This window comes from Ictidomys tridecemlineatus, chromosome 1, assembly GCF_052094955.1.
Source record: "Ictidomys tridecemlineatus isolate mIctTri1 chromosome 1, mIctTri1.hap1, whole genome shotgun sequence".
NCBI lineage: Eukaryota > Metazoa > Chordata > Mammalia > Rodentia > Sciuridae > Ictidomys > Ictidomys tridecemlineatus.
This window is the reverse complement of record NC_135477.1, coordinates 25,182,466-25,207,918: the sequence shown is the minus strand read 5'-3', so window position 1 is coordinate 25,207,918 and position 25,453 is coordinate 25,182,466. Positions and strand designations below refer to the sequence as shown.

General features: G+C 38.1%; 1 protein-coding gene and 1 non-coding gene across 4 annotated transcripts in view; one reads left to right on the top strand and one right to left on the bottom strand.

Annotated features, from left to right (window-relative positions):
- Positions 1-25,453, bottom strand: part of Armh3 (armadillo like helical domain containing 3) — a 176,025-nt gene that overhangs the window by 110,981 nt on the left and 39,591 nt on the right. For all 3 annotated transcript variants that reach the window (XM_040273589.2, XM_040273592.2, XM_005333641.5), the window contains 8 exons: positions 24,660-24,706; positions 23,308-23,383; positions 21,272-21,365; positions 17,387-17,488; positions 7,489-7,547; positions 5,369-5,434; positions 4,299-4,368; positions 2,646-2,706 (listed from right to left, as the gene is read on the bottom strand). In XM_040273589.2, the coding sequence (XP_040129523.1) occupies positions 2,646-2,706; positions 4,299-4,368; positions 5,369-5,434; positions 7,489-7,547; positions 17,387-17,488; positions 21,272-21,365; positions 23,308-23,383; positions 24,660-24,706 (575 nt within the window). The remainder of the gene's footprint in view (positions 1-2,645; positions 2,707-4,298; positions 4,369-5,368; positions 5,435-7,488; positions 7,548-17,386; positions 17,489-21,271; positions 21,366-23,307; positions 23,384-24,659; positions 24,707-25,453) is intronic.
- Positions 9,841-9,946, top strand: LOC120885913 (U6 spliceosomal RNA). Its single transcript, XR_005728713.1, has one exon. It is a non-coding gene; the product is annotated as a U6 spliceosomal RNA (small nuclear RNA).

Below are 25,453 nucleotides of genomic sequence, written 5' to 3'. Positions count from 1 at the left end.
AAAGCCAGCTACCATGTTGAAAAACCCAATAGAGAGGTTTCAGGTGGTGAAGAACTAAGGCCTGCCAATAACCATTAAGTGAGCTTGAAAGCAGTTTCTCCAGACCAGAAAAACCTCAGATGACTATAGCCCCAGCTAACACTTTGATTCAAACACTATAAAAGACTCTGTGCCAAGCCTCTCTATCTAAACTTTTGGATTGGTAAACCACTGAAACAGTAAGACAGTGAACATTTGTTTTAAACCACTAGGTTTTTAGGATAGTCTGTTATACAGCAATAGCTAACTAATACTCTTGGAAGGAATGGTAACAGCCCAAGAAAATTTGGTTCAACTTCAGGCAATGGTGCTTACTAACAGAAGACCCCTGGGAAAAACACCTAATCTCCTGAGCCACAGTTTCCTACTTGTACAATGAGAAAACTGGAGCTACAGTGATCTAACCAACAAAGTAAATAGCATATCCTAAAACTAGAACATAAGCTAATCTCCAGGCATAGCGACACAAACATAATCATAGGAACTTGGGAGGCTAAGGCAAAATGATCAAAAGTTCAAGGTCAGCCTCAGCAACTTAGTGAGACCCTATCTCAAAATAAAAAATCAAATGGGCTGGGGATGTAGCTCAGTGGTAAAGTGCCCCTATTTTCAATCCCCAGAATAAAAACAAAGGAAAAAAAAGATAATCAAAGAGGAATAAAGTTTACAGCAAAAATAAAGCTACTCCTTAAGAAACTAAGGTTCATCTAAATAAGCAGTAAGTTCTTCCGGTAAAGGTTATAAAGTAAATAAATAAAAGCTTCCTTGGTCTTTGAATTGAAATTAAGGACCAGACTTACTACTACTACTACTACTACTACTACTACTACTACTACTACTACTACTACTTTTTAAGTCATAGATGGACACAATTCTTTATTTATTTTTATGTGGTATTAAGAATTGAACCCAGGGGACTGGGGATGTGGCTCAAGCGGTAGGCGCGCTTGCCTGTCATGCGTGCGGCCCAGGTTCGATCCTCAGCACCACATACAGGGATGTTGTGTCCACCAAAAAATAAAAATATTGAAAAAAAAAAAAATTGAACCCAGTGCCTCACATGTGGTAAGCAAGCACTCTACCACTGAGCTACAACCCCAGCCCCAGACTTACTTCTAAACACCCAAAACACGTGGAAAAAATGCAAAATGCAAAATACTTATCTATAAGTAAAATTTATATCATTACTCTAAAACTAGTAAAACAAGACTATACAGTCTACATGCAATCTAAAAAAATGGAGATCTGCTCTATGTAAACCCCTTTATATCTCTCTCTAGATCCTAGACCTGGCACAGGAATAAGTACACAGAACTTGAGAGCGATGTGTGGTGGTGCTTGCCTGTAATCCCAGTGACTTGACAGGCTGAAACAGGAAGATAGAAAGTTCCAGGCCAGCCTCAGCAACTAAATAATACTGTTCTCAAATAAAAAAATAATGTGGGTAAAAAGAATACAGCTCAGTGGTCGAGTGTCCCTGGGTTCAATCCCTAGTACCAAATAAAAATTTAAAAAGATATAAGGGCTGGGAATGTGGCTCAGGCGGTAGCGCGCTCGTCTGGCATGCGTGCGGCCCGGGTTCGATCCCCAGCACCACATACCAACAACGATGTTGTGTCCGCCGAGAACTAAGAAATAAATATTAAAAAATTCCTCTCTCTCTCTCTCTCTCTCTCTCTCTCTCTCTCTCTCTCTCTCTCTCTCTCCCCCCCCCTCTCACTCTCTCTTTAAAAAAATAAATAAATAAATAAAAAGATATAAAAAACTTACTATGCACCAAATTGCTCTCTTTCCTCCCCAAACCAGAGGTTCCAACCCCATTGTCAGACTCAACTAAGATGGTTTAGAAAGAAGAAAAAAATACACATATTTGGAGATACAATGTGACATATCATAAAGAAGAATGTAGAAGTAGCAAAGTACAGAAAAAACTTAAAGACTTTAACTTTATTAAACTATGATGATTTTCAATTGCCTCCATCCAGCTGTCCTCATTGTAAAGAAATGTGATAGACAATCAGATCAGGACTCTCCCAGACAAGCCTAGGTAGTAAGACTCTAGCTAGAGAGGCAGGACAATGTAGGCTAAGAATGAACCAGAAACCCTCCCTTGACTTATTCCTATCTTAGTTCTATTTACCACTGACTATTCTAATGTTAATGCCCTGAGACAACTAAATCATCAGCTGGTATTACATATCTTTAGATTATAACAGCACCCTATGATCACTGCTTTAAGGCATCAGGCCAGGTCCCTATACAACGAGCCTAAAAGTGATTATGAAGATATGTGCAGAATCCTAACTGTGGTTTGTACTTTTTCGCCCTCTGAAAAGATATATAAAATGTTCCCTAACAATTCACATATAAATTTGTTTTTCTTCCTTTTTTTTTTAAACAGAATTCTTTTTTTAACTTTATTTATTTTTATGTGGTGCTGAGGATTGAACCCAGTGCCTCACACGTGTTAGGCAGGTGCTCTACCACTGAGCCCCAGCCCCGGCCCTAAATTTGTTTTTCTTAAGAAAATATACATAACCATAAATTTCCCAACACTTGATTCTTTAAAATAGATGTGCACTCATTAAATAAATCATGGTACTTACACATAGAGATCCATAGGAAACTCCTTCATCATGTGTGTTACAATAAACTCTACCATCAAGTCTAAAAGGGGAAAGGAGAAAAACTAGATCAATTAGAATAAATGCATTCTTTGCCTCTGACTTGGGGCAAAAAATGTTTCTGAGTACCGTACACCTTGAATTCATGCTGAATGGTATCCTCTACCCACATCTGCAATCACACACGCCTAAATTTATTTTGTATAAGACACTTTTTGCAACACTCTTCACCATCTGCCACTAGTAAATTAACAACAACAACAACAAAAATAGTTTACTTTCTTGTCTGGGGATACAGCTCAGTAGAGAGAATGCTTGCCTCCTATGCACACACAAGACCCTGGGTTCAATCCCTGGCACCACAAAAAAAAAAAAAAAAAAAAAAAGTTCACTTTCCTACTCCCTGAATAAATCAAATACACAGGAAATTTCATTGTACAGATGAAATTTATATCATTACTCCAGAATGAGGAAACCAATGGCACTAATACAATGCAAGAGGGAAGTCATACTAGAGACTAGAGTAATAAGGCAAGCAGAAGAAGAAATTATAGCTCACACTGTGTAACCAGTCTCAGTTCTAAAACTATGTCTATCCCATCTCATTATCACATTGTTTGATGGATATCAACTGAAATAATCTGTGAAGCTCGGGTTCAACAAAAGTTTATTATATAATGCTTATTACATAGTCTTAACAACGGTTTCTAAAATCAAGATTTTGAAAGGGTTCTACTGCTACGAGGCTGAGGAAAGAGGATCTCAAGTTCAAAGCCAGCCTCAGCAACTTATACAGGTCCTAAGCAACTTAGCGAGACCCTGTCTCTAAATAAAATATAAAAAGGGGGCTGGGTATATGTCTCAGTGGTTGAGCACCCCTGAGTTCAATCCCCGGTACAAAAAAAAAAAAAAAAAGTTCTATTGCTAAGTATGGTGGCATATGCCTGTAATTCCAGTTACTCAGGAGGCTAAGGCAACAGAATCAAAACACTGGGCAATTCAGGGAGACCCTGCCTCAAAATAAAAAATGAAAAGGGCTGAGGGATGCTGAGTAGTACAACACTCCTGGGTACAATTCCCAGTATCTCTCTCTCTCTCTCTCTCTCTCTCTCTCTCTCTCTCTCTCTCTCTCTCACACACACACACACACACACACACACAAAGAGTTCTGCTAATTCCCTTAAGGAAAATACAGGATTCTAGGCAGATAAAATTACCTGTCAGCTCTGTCAACCCCTTCTCAGTCTCATTTACTTAGGGGAAGTTTTGTATATGCCTGAACTTTGAATTTCAAGACTCCTGACCACCTGACACATCAATGTGGACCATGAAAAAAAGGGAAGAATTTTGAAATCTTGATCAAGAGTAAGATATTTTATAAACTTAAATCATATATAAAGTTTAGACATAGTCATTTGTTTCCCTGGAAAAGGCTTTCTTTGAACAACAGCACCCTTTATTGAGTACTCTATTCACTAGGATTGCTATCAATCACACAATAAACCTGGTTTCTAAGGCCAGTGAAGAAACATAACTAATAACTTCTTTGAAAAAGAAACATATCAACCAGGATCTTATTCATGAAAATCTATCATTGCCTTAAAAAAAATGCCAATTTTGATGATACTCACTCACCTAGTACCGCGCATACTAAAGGACGGCAGGGAAGGTTCTTGTCTGCTGCCTTCTTCCTGTGTCTCATAGGCTTCACACACACAAAAAGAAAAAAGGAAATTAGACAAATGAACTGATAGCCAATGTTTTATCACATATGTTTCTAATGCAAATAAAATCACTTCTGCAGAGATGCTACCTTTTCTTTCTCTTTTTCTAGTGGTGGAGGTAGGAACAGGGAAGACTTGTAAATGCTTCTCAGTTACCAGCAAAAGTGGGTGACAAAAATACAATTCACAGCAAGGCAACAACAGTCCTAAAGGGCACTGATGCACACTAAACAGAAAAGTTGCTGTTTTTACTTTATTCTATTGATACCACATGAGCGGTATTATTAACATCAAAAGAGGTACACTTGTTAATTTTCTTTGATAAAAAAATAATTAGGGCTGGGGCTGTGGCTATAGTGCTCGTCTCACATGTATGTATCTCACTGGGTTTGATCCAGCACCACATAAAAATAAACAAATAAATAAAGGTATTGTGTCCATCTACAACTAAAAAATAATTTAAATAATAATAATAATTAAGCAAAGAAGAGGAGGTGATGGTGGTGGTTATAGATGCAACAATGGTACCAAATGCAAAAACAAAATTTTCAAATCTAAACCTCAAAGCAATATTTCTTAAACATACCTACAAGCTTGAGGATAGTACCTGATCTTCCATATTCTATTTATCCCATCTTTCAGATGAATAAAATCATTAAGCACCTAGTCTTGGCCAATCTAAGATCACACTACATTTTGAAAACATAGGCTGAGACCCATCACTTGGTTGAAACTGGAACGTTACTGACACATTCTGATAACAATGCAGTGTCTCTATGGTTGTGGCTCTTTCTATCCTCTCTTGAGCAAGAAACAGTTCCCTGATGCACAAAAGTCCCAAAGATAGGCATGAGTCTACTGAACAGCAGTCATGCAAGAATCTTTTGGTACAATTTCCCATCCTTTTTTGATCTAGTAGAATTAATTTCATGCCAACAAAAAATATTCTCTGAGAAAATAAGAAGCAAAAGTAACACCTACCATTCTGTGTAAATTCACTCGAAAATTCATATTGTCATCATGCAAAAATGCATTGGCATACTGATCCTGATAAAAATCAAGAAAAAGTAAGGAGTAAGAGCTATATTTAAGAAATTCAGTATAATCTGTCACACCTTCTACAAATCCCTAGATTTAAAGAACTACTTTGGCCAGACATGGTAAGGCAGAAAGAGGAGTGCAAGTTCAAGGACAATCTGAACAATTTAACAAAACACTGTCTCAAAAATAATGGCAGAAGGAGGGGAGAACATGGGTGTTACTCAGTGGTAGAGGGCTCCTGGGTTCAATCCCCAATACAAAAAGAAAAAAAACAAAATCTATTTTCACAAATCAGTTGGAAAGCTAATGGGATCAGCCCACTAGAGCCTTTACATCAAACCCTATTTGAGTCATGAGATTTTATATCTTTTTTTTTCCCAGTATATTTTTAACTGGTAAAAAATCTCTTAAAAAATTAAAACAATAAAAATTAAGACCCAAAGACTTAAGGAAAATACTAAGAAGAAACTGTTTTCCTATTCCCTTTTCCTTCCCATATGCCCAAGGAGTCAGCTGTTTATGACAGCTTGAAGGTTTTCTTAGGGGCTGCAGGATGCATGCACAGGGTCCTCATGAGACTAGGAATAAGCAGAAAGGTCTGTGCTCTACTAGGAATGAGCTCAGCATAGCAGGAGACAAGTGCTACACAGGCAGTGTGGAAGCAGGTAAGACCTTTCTACTTCTGGCTTTGCTGAAGACTGACAGAAAATCAAAAACTTCTCACCAAGGATTGGTAATAAACATCCTTGGCCTTTTCCCAACACCTCTTCTGAAGATTTGACATGCTTACAGACTCCAATTACTGGGAACTGTTGCAACTTGTTAAAAACAACTTCTTTAAAGATTTTCTTCGAAAGATTTTTGAAAAGCAATTACACCAGGCCCACTGCTAATAAGCAGCACTTCTATAACCAGCTTTCCATAGCCTTGTGAAAGGAGGTCATCTTCCCACAGAGAACATAAATAAGGAAACTATGAGAGATTTCTATTCCATGTGGACCACCTTGACTATTTTTCTTAAGAGAGAAAAGAGTAAGGAATAATAAAAGGGAGAGGTTGAAGCTATAAATTTAGCTCTAAACTGACTCAGGTTCTGCCACAGCTGTATGTCACTAAGATCCACGATGAGTTAGAGCCTAATTAATCCAATCCAAAGTGCCTCTTCACAAACCATAAGCACTTCTTCCTTTTTTCCCCTCAGTCTTGTCTTCACCAAACTGCAATCACTCCCCACCCTGGATATTTTCTCTACTCCTTTGTCCCCAGGAAACCCAAACTCCTCTTTTATATTGCTAAATGCAAGAGACCCAAAAAGAGCAGCTTCAAAGTGACAAGATTATTCTTTCTAAAGAGTTATAACTCCCTTGTTTAAAATTCCTTAAACAAAAAAAAAAAATCCAGAATCTTCTAGTTCTCAACTATAGCAGTTACCATATCACAATTCATTATTAATGCATCTAGTAAATGCTGGCTGAACCTCTACCATATGCCTGATACAGAGAATAACGTGTAAAAAGATGCCGGGCATGGTAATGTACACCTGTAATCCCAGCAACTTGGGAGGCTAAGTTCAAAGTTAACTTTAGCAACTTAGTGAGGTCCTAAGCAACTGAGAAAAATCCTGTCTCTAAATAAAGTATAAAAAAGGGCTCTGGATGTGGCTCAGTGGTTAAAGTACCCCTGGGTTCAATCCCTGGTACCAAAAAAAAAAAAAAAAAAATTGAAAAGACAACAAAGACCCAGTTGTTGGAGTTTACTTTCTAGTGGGAAGGAACAGACAATACAGAGAGGGAAGATTTTCTCTCTCAAGGAGCCGGTTACTTCCTCAAACCTGATCAGCTCTAAACCCGGATCCGCCTTGGTCCTTGAGCAAGGTTACTTTATTAAAGCATGCATGCAATGTCCCATCGAATGTCCTCTAAGCAGCATGGGGTACGCTTGGCAAGGAAATTTCGTCATTCCTACTTGGTGATGGCCCTCAGCACAAGGGACAGAGCAAGGAAAAAACAGCACTTTGTAAGAGACAAACCAATACCAGAAGGAAGGCTGTTGAGACCTACCTCTGCAATACACGTAAGGATGATCAGACAGAGCTTGCCACTGTGAAGCCTGTGTTCATCTGTGAACAAAATACACCATTCTCTGTCCATCACACAGATCACATTTTAACAGAGAAGAAAGGTATACATCATTAAAAGTAACATTCACAACTCTCTTTCCCCACAAAATTCATGAATGAAAATCAAGATACTACTAGAGTATATCTACCTTCCCTCCCAGGCAAGAGAATTCCCACAGAAAACCTCCTTTTTATTCCTCCTTAAATATCCTGGTAGTATGTTAAACACTTTCTTGAAAGTCATCTAACCCTTGTAATGGCTCCTTATCATCCTAAGACAACTCACTCTCTCCCTTCAGAGTGTCCTCTTTTCCCTTTTCCTATCCCTTCAAATAACTTCATGCCTGTTACTCTGAGACATATCTGAAATCTTTCCAACGTGACCCAAGAACTGGTAAGAGAGGACTGCCCTATAACCTTGTCATGGCCCATTGCCTTTGTGTCCAAAACAGCCCTTTGCTTCTGAATAGTCAGATCCAGTCCCTTTCCCACTCCCTTGTCTACCACCTATAAGCACCATCATTTATACTACCTACCACAAAATCTAGAAAGGTTTCATGACTGTTTATAGTAAACCAACAATGAAATCAGAAAGAAATTAACTGGAGAACCAGGGTCCAGCTCATACTTCTCCTTGCACTGTGCACATTATTTATGACCTGGAAAGATATGAACTCTTTATTAAAGATTTTTAAGAGTGGCACAGTGGCATATGCCTATAATCCAGCAGTTTGGGAGGCTAAGGCAAGAGGACTACAAGTTCAAAGCCAGCCTCAGCAGTTTAATGAGGTCCTAAGCAACTCAGTGAGACCCTGTCTCTAAATAAAACATAAAAAGAACTGGGGATGTGGTTCAGTGGCAAATGCCCCTGGGTTCAATCCCTGGTACCAAAAGGCAAAAACAAAAAAAGATTTTAACTCCTAACAAAGTTATTCATTCAACAACTATTTATTTAGCACCTACTATGTAGCAGGCACTGTACTAGGCACTAGAAATATAGTACTGATCTAACAAAGGTCTCCAGCTCCCAGAGCTCACATTCTAATCATTTAAAAAGAAAGCAAAGGGTGGAGGGGTAACTCAGTGGTGGAATGCTTGCCAACCATGTGCAAGGCCTTGAATTTAATCCCGAACACAGAAAAGAAGAAGAATAGAAGGCAGTAACCTCCATAACAGAGCTCTAGGCCCACATACAAATGACCAAAAAAGACAGTGCCACAGTGCTTGCCTAGTGTGTACAAAGCCCTGGATTCCATCCCCAGTACCTGGGGAAAAAATTACTTCATCACTGCCAATTACCAAAACCATGAAAACTTTCTTCCAAGAACTTTGTAAGAGAGTGAAATGGAGGTAAGAAGAGGGCCATGCCTGTGCATCCAAAAAAAAAAATAGCTCATGATTTTCATATTTGCTTTAATAAGACCCAGATCAAAGTCCATTCTGGAAAGACCTCTTGACAGATTGCAGCACCACAGAAATTAGCTAATATTACTCTTCTTGTAATATTAGCTAACTTCTTCTTCTTCCTCAAAGACAGAACCTATCAATTAAAACTTAACAATTAGAAGGTATAATGGGGTTTGCAGTCCTCTTCTCAGAGACGGGCGGTGCAAAAAAAGTGCTAATAATCCCTATCTGATTCCCTATAGCTGGCAGTAGAGCCCTCAAGCAGTCAGGAGAGCAATACCATTGCCTATGCAAAACTAGTTTCAGGACACTCTTCTAATTTGTAGCCATTTTTCCACTTAAATTAAAAAAAAAAAAAACAGTTTCTGAATACAAAAATAAGGCAGGCAGGCTGGGATTATAGTTCAGTGGTAGAGCACTTGCCTCGCTAAAATAAAGGTATTGTGTCCATATACAACTTAAAAAAAAAGGGGGGCTGGAATTGTGGCTCAGAGGTAGAGCACTCGCCTAGCATGGCCAGGACCCGGGTTCGATCCTCAGCACCACATAAAAATAAAGGCATTGTGTTGTGTCCATCTACACCTAAAAAAATAAATAAAAGAGTTTTTTTTTTTTTAATGTAAGATACATTTCAATATAGACATGTTTTAAACTCAAGAAAACAAAAAACTCCCAATAAAACCAAGTTTAAAACTTTAAAAACTTCAGTGAAGCAACTTTAAGTCTATGTTAAAATATTTTTTTCCTATGTCCATGTGTGCACAGGTGTACTGGAGATTAAATTCAAAGCCTTGAACATGATAGCCAAGTGTGCTGACATTGAGCCAGAACCCCAGCACTAATGTCCATTTTTTTTTAACTTATGTCCATTTTAAAGGTACATCAGGTGCTCACTTCAGCAGCACATATACTAAAACTGAAACGATACAGAGAAGATTAGCCTGGCCCCTCGCATGGATGATATGCAAATTCGTGAAGCATCCCATATTTTTTTTTAAGAGAGAAGAGAGAGAAAGAGAGAGAGAGAGAGATTTTTTAATATTTATTTTTTTTAGTTCTCCGCGGACACAACATCTTTGTTTGTATGTGGTGCTGAGGATCGAACCCGGGCTGCACGCATGCCAGGCGAGCGCGCTACCGCTTTAGCCACATCCCCAGCCCCATCGTCCCATATTTTTAAAAAATAAAATAAAGGTACATCAGATGCTCCTTTGAGGTAGCAACACAAAAATCAGAAAGGGTTAAAAAGCAGAATCAAATCAAGATAATGATAAACATGAAAGTAGATATACATTCAAGGGAGAATGGGGACAGCAACTGCAAAAGAAAGATGCCTTTGGGGTAAAAAAAGGACTAGGCATTCAAGGGAGAAAGTGGAATATCTCCAGAGGGAAAGAACCTTCAACAGCATTAATAGTGTTCTACTTTTTTAAGTTGAATGGTAAGTTCACATGTTTGTTTTATTATTATACTTTGCAACATGCTATTTATTACAGATTTTATAGCTTTTGTTTTGTTACTGGAATTGAAAATAGGGGCATTCTATCACTGAACAATATTGCCAGTTTTATTATGTTTTTAGAAGATTTTTCTTGGCTCTGTCCATACCCCAGGATATTATTTTATTTATTTATTTTCTTACTTCCTTACTTATTCATTTAGTACTGGAGTGTTTTAGTCAGCTTTTTCCCTGCTGTGACTAAAGGACCTGACCAGAACAATTGCAGAGGAGGAAAGTTTATTTGAGGGCTCATGGTGTCAAAGGTGTTGGTCCATAGAAGGCGGGCTACTTTCCTTGGGGCTCAAGGTGAGGCTGAACATCATAGCAGGAGAGTGTGGCAGAGGAAAGCAACTCAAACTGTGAGCAGGAAGCAGAGAGAGAATCTACTAGCCAGATACAAACATACTCAAAGCCAATTCCCACCTCCTCCAGCCACACCCTATCACTTCAGTTACCACTCAGTTAATCCCTATCAAAGAATTAAATCACTGATTGGGTTAAGAATCTTACAACCCAATCATTTCTCCACTGAACCTTCTTGCACTGTCTCATCCGTGAGCTTTTGGGGGACACCTCACATCCAAACCATAACACAGAGATTGAACTCAGGAGTGCTTAACCATTGAGCCACATCCCCAACCCTTTTAATTTTTTATTCTGAGACAGGATCTCACTTAGTTGCTTAGGACCTCACTAATTCACTGAAGTTGGCTCAAACTTGCAATCCTCCTGCCTCAGCCTCCCAAATTGCTGAGCTTACAGATATTTCATTTACTTATTTATTTTTAAATTTTGAAACAAGGTCTTGCTAAATTTCTAAAGCTTGAACTTGTGAGTTTCTGGGATTACAGCTGTGCCCTACTGTGCCCAGATTATACTACACAATTTATATTTATCTATTAAAAGTATCTTCTTATAAATATCAAGGGATAGATACATAATAAAGAAAAACATAATATGCTAGGTGGGGAACAGGTATAGAGCTGAGAAAAAGTTGCCTCTAAGAACATAATATGATCCTGTTAGTCAGAGAATGACACAATAGGTCAAGGATTAAGACCAGAAGAGAGCTAGGCCAATGAAGTTCACAGGGACCATTTTTCAAATTAACTCTTCATCATACCTAACCTTGCCCTTTATCATATTTAGTCTCCCTGTTGGCAAATACCTAATGCAGCCTGAGTTTACAAACACTAAGACCACCCATATTGCAATTAATTTGCCCTAAATTTTGGCTTCTATTCTACAGACAGTGAAGTGACCAGGACAAAGAGGGTTATATAATGATTGACAGCTAAAAATGAGTTCCAACAGAGCCTCAATTCACTGTGTTACATCAAGCAAAGCTGAAAGTTCATTTTCTGGGTCACATTCATGCAATTTCTCTCTTCTATGTTTGCTACAATATTTCAAGAGAAAGAAAGATGTTACCCATTTCCATAAAGAAACAATAGCCTCAGGAAATTCATATATAAGAGTCTTGTTATCCTTGCTTGCCAGGTCTCATTTGCCAAGTCTCAAGATTCAGCCACCTTGGCAGTTCTCAATGGACTATTCTATGTTAGGCATTTGTGATATGGAATATCTGCATCTATCTCACCGTGTGTGTAGCTCTCCTTTATTTGGGGGGGGGTGTACTAGAGATTGACCCCACCCCAGGGGTACTTAACCACTGAGCCACATGCTCAGCCATTTTTATTTTTTATTTTGAGACGAACTCTCACTATATTGCTTAGGCCTTGTTAAATTCCTGAGGCAGGTTTTGAACTTGGGATCCTCCTGTCTCAGGCTCCCAAATCACTGAGATTACAGGCAAGAGCCACCATGCCCAGTAGCTCTCACTCTTGAAAGAGCACAATCATAACACATAAGAGAAAAAAATCTAAATTTGCAAGGTGTAAATCTCCAAGAGCTAATGCAAATATGTCTCAGACTCACCAACCTGCTCTGGCAAGTCTTCATTTCCCATATTTGTCTTTTACTCTCCTACCTCTATCTACCAATGTTTCCTTCTCACTCCAAAAGCCCCTGAAACTGGTCCTCCCCTTCTATACCACTCTTGCTTTTCAGCTACATTCTAGATTCCCAAAACCCTCATACAAGCACCTGTTCAGTTCACTTTGCAAATAAAAGCCTTCAAAAGTATACTAAATGGGGTTGGGCTTATGGCTCAGTGGTACAGAGTTTGCCTAGCACGTGCATGGTGCTGGGTTCAATCCTCAGCACCACATAAAAATAAATAAAGGTATTGTGTCCAACTACAACTAAAAAAAAAAAAAAAAGTATACTAAATGCCTGCAAGAACCTTAAACCATCCATAAGGTATTAATCTCTTTTCACAGAAAGTAAGATAGCAAAAATAATTATATTTTAAAAATTGTGCCTCTACCATGAAAATGGCTTTTTTGATATCTGGGACTCTGAAGTTAGTCCACAGACCACAATTTAAGAACTCCAACCTTGTTCTGGGGACATAGCTCAGTAATAAAGTGCTTTCCTAGCACGCATGAGGCCCTGAATTCAATCCCCACTACTATAAAAACAAAACAAAACAAAACAAACAAATAATCTCTTAACTTTATTTACTAAGCAGTCAGTTCCTAAAATAGGATTTAAAGACCCATACAGGGAAGGTTTCAAAGGAAAAATAAAATATGTGTCAATTTGTTAAGAGTGATTGATTTTGTTACGAAGACCTTAGAAGATAGAAAGACCTTCCATGTTCTTGGAAAGGCAGAATTAATATTGCCCAAACGGCCACACTACCAAAAGCGCTATACAGATTTAATGCAATTCCTATTAAAATTCCAATGATGTTCTTCATAGAAATAGAAAAAGCAGTCATAAAACTCATTTGGAAAAACCAGAGGTCCAGAATAGCCAAAGCAATCCTTCCTTAGCAAGAAAAGTGAAGCAGGAGGCATCACAATATCAGACCTTAAATTATACTATAGCACTATAGTAACAAAAACAGCATGGCATTTGCACCAAAACAGATATGAAGACCAATGGTACAGAACATAAAACACAGAGATAAACCCACATAAATACAGTTATCCCATAGTAGACAAAGGTGCAATAAACATATACTGGAGAAAAGATAGCCTCTTCAACAAATGGTGCTGGGAAAACTAGAAATCCATATGTAGCAAAATGAAATTAAACCCCTCTTACCTTACACAAATCTCAAAGTAAAATATCAAGGACCTAGGCATTAGACCAGAGACCCTGAGCCTACTAGAAAAAAAAGTAGGCCCAATGCTCCACCACGTCTGCTTTGGAACCAAATTCCTCAACAAGACTTGTAAAATGCAAGAAGTAAAATCAAGAATCAAAGCTGGGAGCAGAGGCTCATGCCTCTAATCCCAGCAGCTCAGAAGTCTGAGGCAGGAGAATCACAAGTTCAAAGCCAATCTCAGCAATTTAGCAAGGCCCTAAGCAACTCAGTGAGACCCTGTCTCTATATAAAATACAAAAAAGGGCTGGGTATATGGTTCAGTGGTTGAGTGCCCCTGAGTTCAATCCCTAGTACCAAAAAAAAAAAAAAAAACCAAAGGGGATGATACTAAAAACTAAAAAGCTTTTTCACAGCAAAAGAAATAATAAAGAACATGAAAAGAGGGGCTGGGGTTGTGGCTCAGTGGTAGAGCACTTGCCTGGCATGTGTGAGGCACTGGGTCCAATCCCCAGCACTATATAAAAAACAAATAAATATAGGATATAGGTATTGTGTCCATCTACAACATATGTATATCTGTGTGTGTGTGTGTGTGTGTGTGTGTGTGTGTGTGTATGAGAGAGAGGGAGAGATAGAGAGAGAACATGAAGAGAGAGCCTACAGAATGGAAGAAAATCTTTGCCAACTGCACCTCAGATACAGCATTAATCTCCAGATATATAAGGAACTAAAAAAAACTTAACACCAAAAAAAACAACCCAACCAATAAATGGGCAAAGGAACTTCACAGAAGAAATATGAATGGTCATCAAATAAATATATGAAAAAGTGTTCAACATCTCTAGCAATTAGAGAAATTCAAATTAAAAACTACACTGAAATTTCATCTCATTCCAGTCAGAATGGCAATTATCAAGAATACAAGTAACGGGGCTGGGGAGATAGCTCAGTTGGTGGAGTGCTTCCTTGCCTCACATGCACAGGCCCTGGGTTCAATCCTCAGCACCACTGAAAAAAAAAAAAGAATACAAGTAACAATAAATGTTGGTGAGGATATGGGGACAAGAGTACACTCTCATACATTGCTGGTGGGACTGCAAATTGGTGCAACCCCTAGGGAAAGTTGTGTGGAGATTCCTCAGAAAACTCGAAATAGAACCACCCAGCTGACCTATTTATATTTGGGTTCATAACAGACACATACATAACAGTTATATTTGGTATACACACACACGCACACAAAGGAGTGTCTTGGTATGTACCTAAAAGTCTTAAAATCAGCATACTACAGTGACATCAATGTTTATAGCAGTTCAAATCACAATAGCTAAGCTACAGAATCATTGTAGGTGGCCTTCAACAGATGAATGAATAAAGAAAATATGGTACATATACACAATGGAATATTATTCAGCCATAAAGAAAAATGAAATTATGGCATTTGCTAGTAAATGGATGAAACTGAAGACTATCATGTTAACTGAAATATGCCAATCCCGTAAAACCAAAGGCTGAAAGTTCTCTCTTATATGTGGATACTCACACACAATAAGGAGGTGTGAGGGAAGAATAGATGTTCTTTGGATTAGACAAAGAGGAATAAAAGGGGGACATAGAAATAGGGAAGACAGTAGAATAAATCAGACATAATTTTCCTATGTTCATATATGAATACATGACCAATGTAGCTGCACATCATGTACAACTACAAGAATGGGAAGTTATACTCCATGAATGTATGTCAAAATACACTCTACTGCCATGTATATCTAAAAAAAAAAGGACTGATTGATTTTGGAAAACTTAGTTGAAAGCACTTTTACTTTCTAAATTAACTATTGCTACAAAGTTTTAATATTTAAAAAGCAATACTTCAATTACTTTCTAATTAGACAAACAAATCCTTCTAAATGAAAGAAGCCACTGGATCAACCTGTAAAAAAATTTTTTTTTTTTTAGCAATTAGAGAAATTCAAATTAAAAACTACATTTCATTAAAATGCTAGATATGGGGCTGGGGTTATGACTCAGAGGTAGAGCAGAGGCCTAGCATGTGTTAGGCACTGGGTTCCATCCTCAGCATCACATAAAAATAAACAAAAGTTTTGTGTCCATCCACAACTAAAAAAAAAAAATTAAAAATAAATACAATAAAGTCATTCTGTTCATCCACAACTACAAAAAAAAAAAAAAAGAAAGAAAGAAAGAAAAGTTAGGTGTGGCACTCACTCCTGTAATCCCAGTAGCTTAGGAGGCTTAGCAAGGCCATAAGCAACCCAGTGAGACTCTGACTCTAAAATACAAAAAAGGGCTAGGGATGTGGCTCAGTGTTTAAGCACCCATGGGTTCAATTCTAGCTAGGTGTGGCAGGCATGGTGGCATGCACCTATACTCAGGAGGATCACAAGTTGAGGGCAAGCCTCTGCAATTTAGCAAAGCCCTGAACAACTGAATAAGACCCTGTCTCAAAGTGAAAAATTAAAGGGCTTGGGGATACAGCTCAGTGGTAAAGAGCCCCTGGCTTTGATTCCGAGTACAAAAAAAAAGGAGAAAAAATGCTAGCTCAGTGCTGGGGGTATAGCTTAGTGGTCGAATTCTTGCCTAGTATGCAAGAGATGCAAAAGGCCTTGGGTTCCCTTCCCAGCACCAGGCTGAGGTGGGGCAGACAGTGGGTAGTTCAATGTTACAATAGAATAAAAGGCCTATTTTCTAGAAATGTTAAAACTGGGATAAATTGTACTTATATGAAATACCTAGAGTAGTCAATTCATATAGACAGAAAGCAGAATGGAGATTTCCAGAAACTCAGGGATAAGGAGAATGAGTCTTAGTGTTTAATAGGTACACGGATTCAGTTTTAAAAGAGTTCTGGAAATGGATAGTGATGATGGTTGCACAGAACATAAATGCTCTTAATGCCTAACTGTACACTTAAAAATGGTACACACCTATAGCCCCAGCACACAGGATGCTGTGGGAGCATCCCCTGAGACCAGGAGTTCAAAACCAACCTAGGCAACATGGTGAGACCCCATCTCAAATTTAAAAAGGTTACAAGGGTAAATTTTATGTATGTAAAGAAAAAACACTAAATAGGAAAAAAAACTGGCATATATATATTGGATAGAATTTGTTAAGTCTCAAATTCATTCCTACTCTAAGCTCAAGCAGTCTGCTAAGCTACAGGGAATTAAAAGGCCATAGCAAAATCATAAGCAAAGAAAGAATGGGAAATCAAACAGAAAAAAACTCAAAACTTTTCCAACAATCCTCTCCCACTCTGCATTTCTAGGGTGAGTGTTGACATTTCTATTTTAAGTGTTAAGGAAACAGTCCCTCTGAATCTCACCTCTTCCTACTCTGCACAACAGTCCTCTAATTCTCACAAGCTGATACTTTCAGTTCTTGTCCTCAAAAGGGAATTCCCTGAAGCATGTTAATCCCCCCAACTTCCTACACAAAAGAGTGCATCTACTTACCAAGATTTGCTAAGACAGTTGCTAGTTTTTATAGAGACCAAATTTTTTCCTGTTCTATTTGTTAAAACTTCCCTTCAATTTCAGGTTTTCCCAACATCACCTATTTCCACCTTGCTATGAGAAATCACTGTTTTCCAGAAATCACAACCATCACCCTGAACAGGAGGCCCCACTAGTTCATCTTGTCAAAATCTCAAAATATTAATGCTACTTATTGATTCTAGCTGCCTGCCACACCTCCTGCTTCCTGTGCCCCCAAAGTAGCATACCTTACCTTTGGTGTCCTGCATGACAATTGAGCTATACTTTAGGAAGGTTATCAGCAGATTACTGGTCTGTACATCTGCATCCAGTGGGAGTTCCACAGAACTTATAACTGGAATAGAACACATAAAATGCACTTAGCCCATAACATATTCCATCTAACACTCTACCCACATAGCCAATTTGCCAGCAGGCAAGAAAATGACTAAATACACTTTTCCTGCAACATAAGGAGAACCAAGTACTTACCATAAAACTTGTATTTACTCTTCCTAGGTCTCTAGAGCCGTACCTACTCCCCAGATTAAGCCCAATAACTTCTCCTATATACAGTCAGTCTCCAGGAATAGTACTTTTCTCCCAAAATCCTAAGAAGAGCTGATTCTACTTCCAGCCCCACATAACCCTAAAGGGTTCAGAGCCCTTCTTAAAAGCACTGTAATTTCTACCTAAAGGAAAGATAAGTATTAAGTATAAATGGGCTTTGCTTTGATGAGTCTCTTGCTTAAAATAAATGAAGATTCCTTCCAAATAAGGAGAAATTTTGCTCAATTTTGAGAACAAGCCTTTAGATTGGAAGTATGCAACACAAAAGGGGGGAAATAACAGGCAAAACTACATCAAATTCTATCCCATAATTCTTGCCCCATGAAAGGGAACCTGAAAAAAATAGCAGACTGAAAATAGGTAGACATAACTGAATAGTATAACCTGGGAACTGTTTCATATATCCAGTTGCTGTATCTGTTTTGTTTTCCTTTTTTGGTATCAGGGATTGAACCCAGGGATGCTTAACAACTGAGCCACATTCCCACCCCTTTTTTTTGAGACAGGATCTCACTATGTGTTTAAAACCCCATTAAATTGTTGAAACTGGCCTCAAACTTGCCATCCTCCTGACTCAGCCTCCCAAGTCAATGGGATTACATGCATGTGCCACTATGCCCAGCTATCCAGCTGTCATTTCTGAAAAAGCCTCAAATATACACTGAATCACAGTTCTGATGAACAATGAGGGGCCAGACCAGGACTGACCCACATAGGACAGTCTTAAAGTAGACTTCCAAGATTCTACAACTTCAAATTAGAATTAGTCAACTTCTTAAGTGCTTTCACACTAAGATATAATATAAAAACAAAAGGAGTCTCATGATGGCTCACATAAGCTGGAGAATCTATAGCTTTGTACTATATCTTCAGCCATGAACACTCAGCTGAGTTTAGGATATCATTTATAATATGTATTCATAACTATAATGGATCCCACTGGAGTTATTACAACGTATATAGAAAACGTTTATTAACAATGGGAAACATTTGCATATTATGGATACATAATACACAACAAGCACAGCAAAAAGCCTTGAGAGGAAATTGGTATGCCTAACCCTTAGCTGTTTTCCCATAGTTCACCCCCCCAAAAATTACAAAAAGATAAATATATTTTTATGTTGAAATACTAAAAGGTCTTAATTCACATTATAAGTTAATGACCTGAGACTGTATTTCAAACCACAGCTTATTTTTGAAGCTCAGAGCCCATAATCATTCCTTTATCCAATACAAACAGGAATCTAACTAGTAAGTGGGACTTTTTTTTCTGGTTCACACACAGCGATAACTGGAAAACTATCTTATATAATATGTAGAAATATAGAAGTATATGTATTTTTAGTTTACCAGAAAGTCCTCTCATGCCAAGGCAGAGTTGTCAAATGTCAAGTCTGAACTGAGAACAAATGTAACTGCTAAACTGCTGGCTTTTAAAAATAATGGCTCCAGTGACATACCTTTAAAAATAACTGGGCTACTGAGCAGCACTATAATTAAAAACCAAAAAATTTTAAAATAAGGTTATAATACTTAGGACCCCTGCAGAAAGGAAATGAGTTAGGAGAGCAAAACAAGAACAAACAGAACAGACAGAATAAAATTCCTCACAAATTAAAATCTCCTTCCTAAGGAAGTATCATTCCTTTGATCTTTGGCTTCATAATTCTTCCCAGCAGATTTTTGTCAAGAGTGACAGTCATCTCAAAGTGGGCTGACTTGATCTTCCCACTAGAAAAATAAAAGCTCACTAGTTGTAGGTAAGCAAGCACAAATCCTGCCATTGCATAATCAAGTGTGTGGGTGGAAGTGTTCACAATGAACAGTTTGAAAGGCAGTTCTCTGAAAGCATCCAAATCCCAACATCACATGGAACTGAGGTGTGTGTGTGTGTGTGTGTGTGTGTGTGTGTGTGTGTGTGTGTGTGTGTGGTTTTTGATATCCATGGTAACCAGGCAGGCTTCATCCTTAAAGAGAAAGTACATTATTTTCATTGGCTTATTCAGAGACCTGAATAAACAGATAAATAGGCAATCCTCACTACTTGCTTCTTCTCATTAAGATATTTTAGAATTTGGCTATAAAGTTGAAACAGATCCCATTTGCTATCACAGACCTGAATATCAATGGCACCTCCCTGCTCCTGTACTACTTATATCATCTTAAAACACTACTGGCACAAATTCAATATGTGGCTCAGTGAGAGATTGCTTACTTAGTACGCATGAAGCCCTGGGTTTGATCCCCAGCACCCCACCAAAAATAAAGTTAAAGAAGAAAAAGCAGAACAAAGGAGGTCATTTCACAACCAAACAGGAGGGAAATAGAAAAAGAAGAATAAAAAGTGGATTTCCTGTACTTCTTTACAAAAAATTAGGCAACATTTGAGATATAACATCAATATAAATGTAGATTATTTTTAGGTTAAGGAATTCCATCGAACACACTAAGCCTACAATGAAATGAATTCAGGTAAGACAAAGATATCTGGGCAAAGGTCATAATTTATTTTTCCTAATTTATTTTGATGGATCCATAATAACATAAAAATCATACATACTTATGGGGTACAATATACTTTGATAAATGCATACATTGTGTAATATTTAAATTAAGTTTAAATATTTAATATTTAATTTAAGTTTACACATATCTAGCTCCTCAAACATACCTTTTTCTTAAGTTCTGTTATCTTTTTCTTATGTTATAAAGTAAAAATTTATTTTCTTGTTTTTAGGGGAAGAAGTCTTAAATACCTACTAAACTCCCAAATGAAATATAATATAAATACTTAAATCCTGGTCATTTCCATCTCTGAGTGGCCAGCAGACACTTAACAGTGAGCAAATCGCAGGTTCACTACCTCATTAGTTTATTCAACAATTATGTACTAAGCTATAACCATGCTAGGACTATGTTTGGACAAACTAGACACAGTCCCTGCCCTGATTACATATTTTAGTTCTTAGTTTCTACTCTCAAAAACCTTTACTCTCAATAAACTGCTTCATATCTCTGGCCTCAATTCTTTCCTAATCTGTCAAATGGTTGGATGACATAACACTACTATTCTATATTTATTTTAGTATATATTCATATAGTAGTACATTGCATAAAATATATAACTCTTACAAGTACCTGAGAATTTAGCAGAACAGGCAATACTGAACCCTGAGGTCCCTTTCAGAGCTGGCATTTCATTATTCCTGTCAATTCCCTGACAAGGACAAGCTAGAGTTACACTGCTTCTTACTCAAAGAAAAAGCACTTGGCTATCTTTTCCAACGTTTTGGAACTGCAGAAGTACTGAAGGGAATATTATATACAAATTTCTTTTTTAATTTTTATCTTGTTATGATGCCCTATCTGGTCTTGAACTTCTGGATTTAAGTATTCTCCTGCCTTAGCCTCCCTGGTAGGAATACAAGTGCACACCACTGTGCCCAGCTTACATTAATTTCTTACTGAAAGAATTAACTACTGTGTTCCTTGTTTTACAGCTATGCTCACCCTGAAAGATCTAAGATCATATTAATCAATAACATAAATGAGGTGATGGGCTCACCATCAGAGGAGGGTGGCGTGGTCCCAAGTGGTGTGACTGGGGTTGTTGGGGCAGGACTGACAGGGGTTGTCACCAAGCCCATTTCTGGATGACTCTGAAAGAAGACACAGAAGGGTAAGAAAATAGAAATAGAGTTCTTCCTGAAAATTCAATGAGGAGGGACTTCTACATTTAGTTCCAATGAATGACTGACTGATAAGAAGCTCTGTGGAAAGAACAAATTTAAAAAAAAAAAAAAAAAAAAAAAAAAAAGAAGCTCTGTGGGCCAGGTTTCTTTAAGCAACTATGTTCCTATTACATAAGTTTTTCTGCAGAACCATACAAGTAAAAAATCTGGAGTAAACAAATTATTCAGGTGAATTCACTTGAAAGAGGGCATTTGCAGTTCTATCCAGACCGGAGAAGGGACTACTCTCATTGGATCAACCTAATATACACCTACAGACTGTTCTAATGATCATAAAATTGACTAATAGATATAAGTGAACAAAGGAGTACTAGATACCACAAAAAGAGCTATGCCATTAGGAGCTTTCCTGACCCACAAGAAATAAAAATGTATTGGGTACAGAGGCAGAGAGACATAGGAAGACATCCAGTAAAAACTAAAACAGATGACTTTTCTGTCTGACTTTCCTCAGCCATCCCTGCCACATCAACTCTGAAGAAGTAAGCTGAGGGTGGCTCTTTTTAATCGTCCTTCTCTTCTCCACTAACTTTACCAGTCTATTACCTTCATTATCTCTTCGTTTAAAATTAGTCATAGAATTTATTTTTTTAAAGAGAGGGAGAGAGGAGAGAGAGAGAGAGAGAGAGAGAGAGAGAGAGAGAGAGAGAGAGAGAGAGAGAGAGAGAGAATTTTAATATTTATTTATTTATTTATTTTTAGTTTTTGGTGGATACAACATCTTTGTTGGTATGTGGTGCTGAGGATCAAACCCAGGCGGCACAGCATGCCAGGCGAGCGCGCTACCGCTTGAGCCACATTCCCAGCCCCTAGTCATAGAATTTAGAGAGCAGACAAGAAATAATGAGAATGGTAGATAAAATCTCTTATGGTATGTCATGAAAACTAATAAGCATCCTCCAAATCAGAGCCCAAACATGAGCATACTGCTTTTAAAACATGACTTTATTTATTTTTTTTAGTTAAAAACTCAAATCAGGGCTGGGGATGTGGCTCAAGCAGCAGCGCGCTCGCCTGGCATGCGTGCAGCCAAGGTTCAATCCATACAGAGATGTTGTGTCCGCCGAAAACTAAAAAAAAAAAAATTAAAAAAAATATAAATAAAAAAAAAAACTCAAATCAGCAGTTGGCTATGGTAGTACAAGCCTATAATCCCAGAAACTCTGGAGGCTGAGGCAAGAGGATGGCAAGTTTGAGGCCAGCCTGAGTGACTTAGTGAGATTCTGTCTCAAAATAAAATAGAACAGGATGGGGATGTAGCTCAGTGGGATAGCGGCCCAGGGTTCTATCCTCAGTACTGGGGGGGGGGGGACCTCAAACAGTAGATTCCATACACATTTTGAGGAAAAAAAAAAAAAAACCACAAGCAAAGTTTTGTTTAATAGAAACCTAAAGTGGATGCATTAGTATAATCCCAGCTACTTGGAACACTGAGGCAGGAGGATTACAAATTCAGGGCTAGCCTAGACAACTTAAAAAGGGTTGGGGATATAGTTTACGGTAGAGTGCCCATACGTGAGATCCTAAGGTAGGAAGGAAGGAGGAAAAGAAAGGAAAGAAAGAAAGAAACCCACATACATATTTTAAAGAGTCTGGCTAGAAGATAAAAACACTTTTTATCAATTTTTTAACATAGCTTTCATGAACTTGAGTTCTCAAGCCTATTTTAGTGTCCTTCTGTCCCAACCACTGAGGATATCACTTAGGCACAGTAAAGTGGTAGCTTGCTCCTTACCACTTACCAATGCAAAGTAGAGTTTAAACAGATATACCAGGTGGCCTTATTAATGAAATGAATCTGTATGAAATTCAGGGGAAAAAATGAATTTGGATATTTAAAGTAACCAACCTGAGCTAATACTGTGATGAAGTTGCGATTTAAATGAACAGCTTCATAAAGTGCCAGAAGAATGGCCTCATTGGTTCTAAAGAAAAAGAGAACAAATTGGAGTAGGCTATTAAAGTGGAGAAGTTAAAATATTATACCCATCAAGACAAGATTTCACCATAGTTCTCTATTACCAATCCCTTTGAGTTTCAAATGTTCCCTTTTACTTTCCTTTTGGGAATATGCAAAGTGTACAGGTAAAAACCCTAATTCCCATGACCATTTCTATTTTTTAAACTTTTTTAGCTATAGATGGACATAATACCTTTATTTTACTTATTTACTTAATTTTATGTGGTGCTGAGGATCAAACCAGTGCCTCACATGTGCTAGGCAAGTGCTTTATGACAGAGCTACACCCCCCAGTCTGACCATTTCTTATTCTAGTTCATTCACTACCTTCCCTCTTGCTTTTCCACCCCAACAGTTAAATCCTTAACTACCTCAGATACCCAGCCCTTTTTCCTTTAATTCCAGAGAGAAACGAGAATAGTTTTTCAGTTTGGGAAGCTCTATACATATAAGACCAAAGCAGATATTTCCAAGGGTCCATTACTTAAAACCCAGCCAGAGCCATGTATAGTGGCATATGCTGTAATCCCAGCAACTTGGATGGTTGAGGCAAGAGGCTTGCAAGTTCAAGACCAGCCTCAGCAACTTAGTGACAGCCTATCTCAAAATAAAAAAGGGCGAGGGATATGGCTCAGCAGTTAAGCACATTTGGTTCATTCCCCAGAACCAAAAAAAAATAATAAATAGAAAAATAAAACCCAATCTCAACTAAGGAGGCTAAGACAGGAGGTTCAACAAATTCGAGATCATCCTGAGCAATTTAGCGAGGATGATCCTTTCTCATAAAAAAGGGCTGGGGAACCAGACACAGTGGCACACGCCTGCAATCCCAGCAGCTCAGGAGGCTGAGGCAGGAAGATCAAGAGTTCAAAGCCAGCCTCAGCAACAGAAAGGTGCTAAGCAACTCAGTGAGATCCTATCTCTATATAAAATATAAAATAGGGCTGGGGATGTGACTCAGTGGTCAAGTGCCCCTGAGTTCAATCCCTGGTACACCCCCACACACAAAAAAAAGGGGGAAATAGCTATAACTACTTAGCTACAGTACTTAGCATGCACAACATCCCTGGGTTCAATTCCAGCATCAAAAACAAGCAGAAAGCAAAAAAAGAAACATTAGATAAACCACCCAAAAAAAGTTTAAAAAAGATTAGTAAGAGGTAACCTTTTCCACTCTCATAACCAGCAAGATAGCCTACACTAAAATTCAAGTCACTGCACAAGAATGTCAAGACACTTACTGTACTGAGATTTTCTCATGGGCATCTGCTATGAACATGCTGCCCACCTGTGGAAGAAAAGGAGAATTGCAGACTTTATACAGTAGGATGCAAGAAAAAGTTATGTGCCTAGGAAGCCTTTAATAAAATCAAATTCTTTCCAGCAGGAAAAGACTTAGAACTTTGGATCATCAGCCACACACACAACACCAGTTCACTTTGAAGATCTCAAAAGATTTATAAGTAATAAATGAAGAGAATCCAACTGAATCAGCTTGTCTCAAAGGACTTTTTTTAAAATCCCAGTATTTTTACGTAGTCCTTCTTTCTTCCAGTGTGTAATTTAGCCACTGTCAACTAAAAGGACATACAATTCCTTATCACTCTGCATCTTTCCTATAAGTTGCTTATTTGCAGTCACAAACTAACCCATAAAGAATGTCAAGGAAGCCAGGCACGGTAGCACATCCCTGTAATCCCAGCAGCTCAGAAGGCTGAGGCAGGAGGATCACAAGTTCAAACAAGGCTCACCAAAAGCGAAGCGCTAAGCAATTCAGAGAGACTGTGTCAAAATATAAAACAAAACAGACTGGGGATGTGGCTCAATAATCAAGTGCTCCTGAATTCAATCCCTGGTACCCCCCACCCAAAAAAAGAAAATGTCAAAGAAAGCATGCTGATTACATCCAACTAGATATTTAGGGGATATATGCATTTCAGACAAGAACTGTGAGATCCATGCTTATCCTTCAGATCACAAAAATCTTAGTTTGTAACAGCAGGCAAATAGGTAAAAAGCATAAATTGCCTCTCAT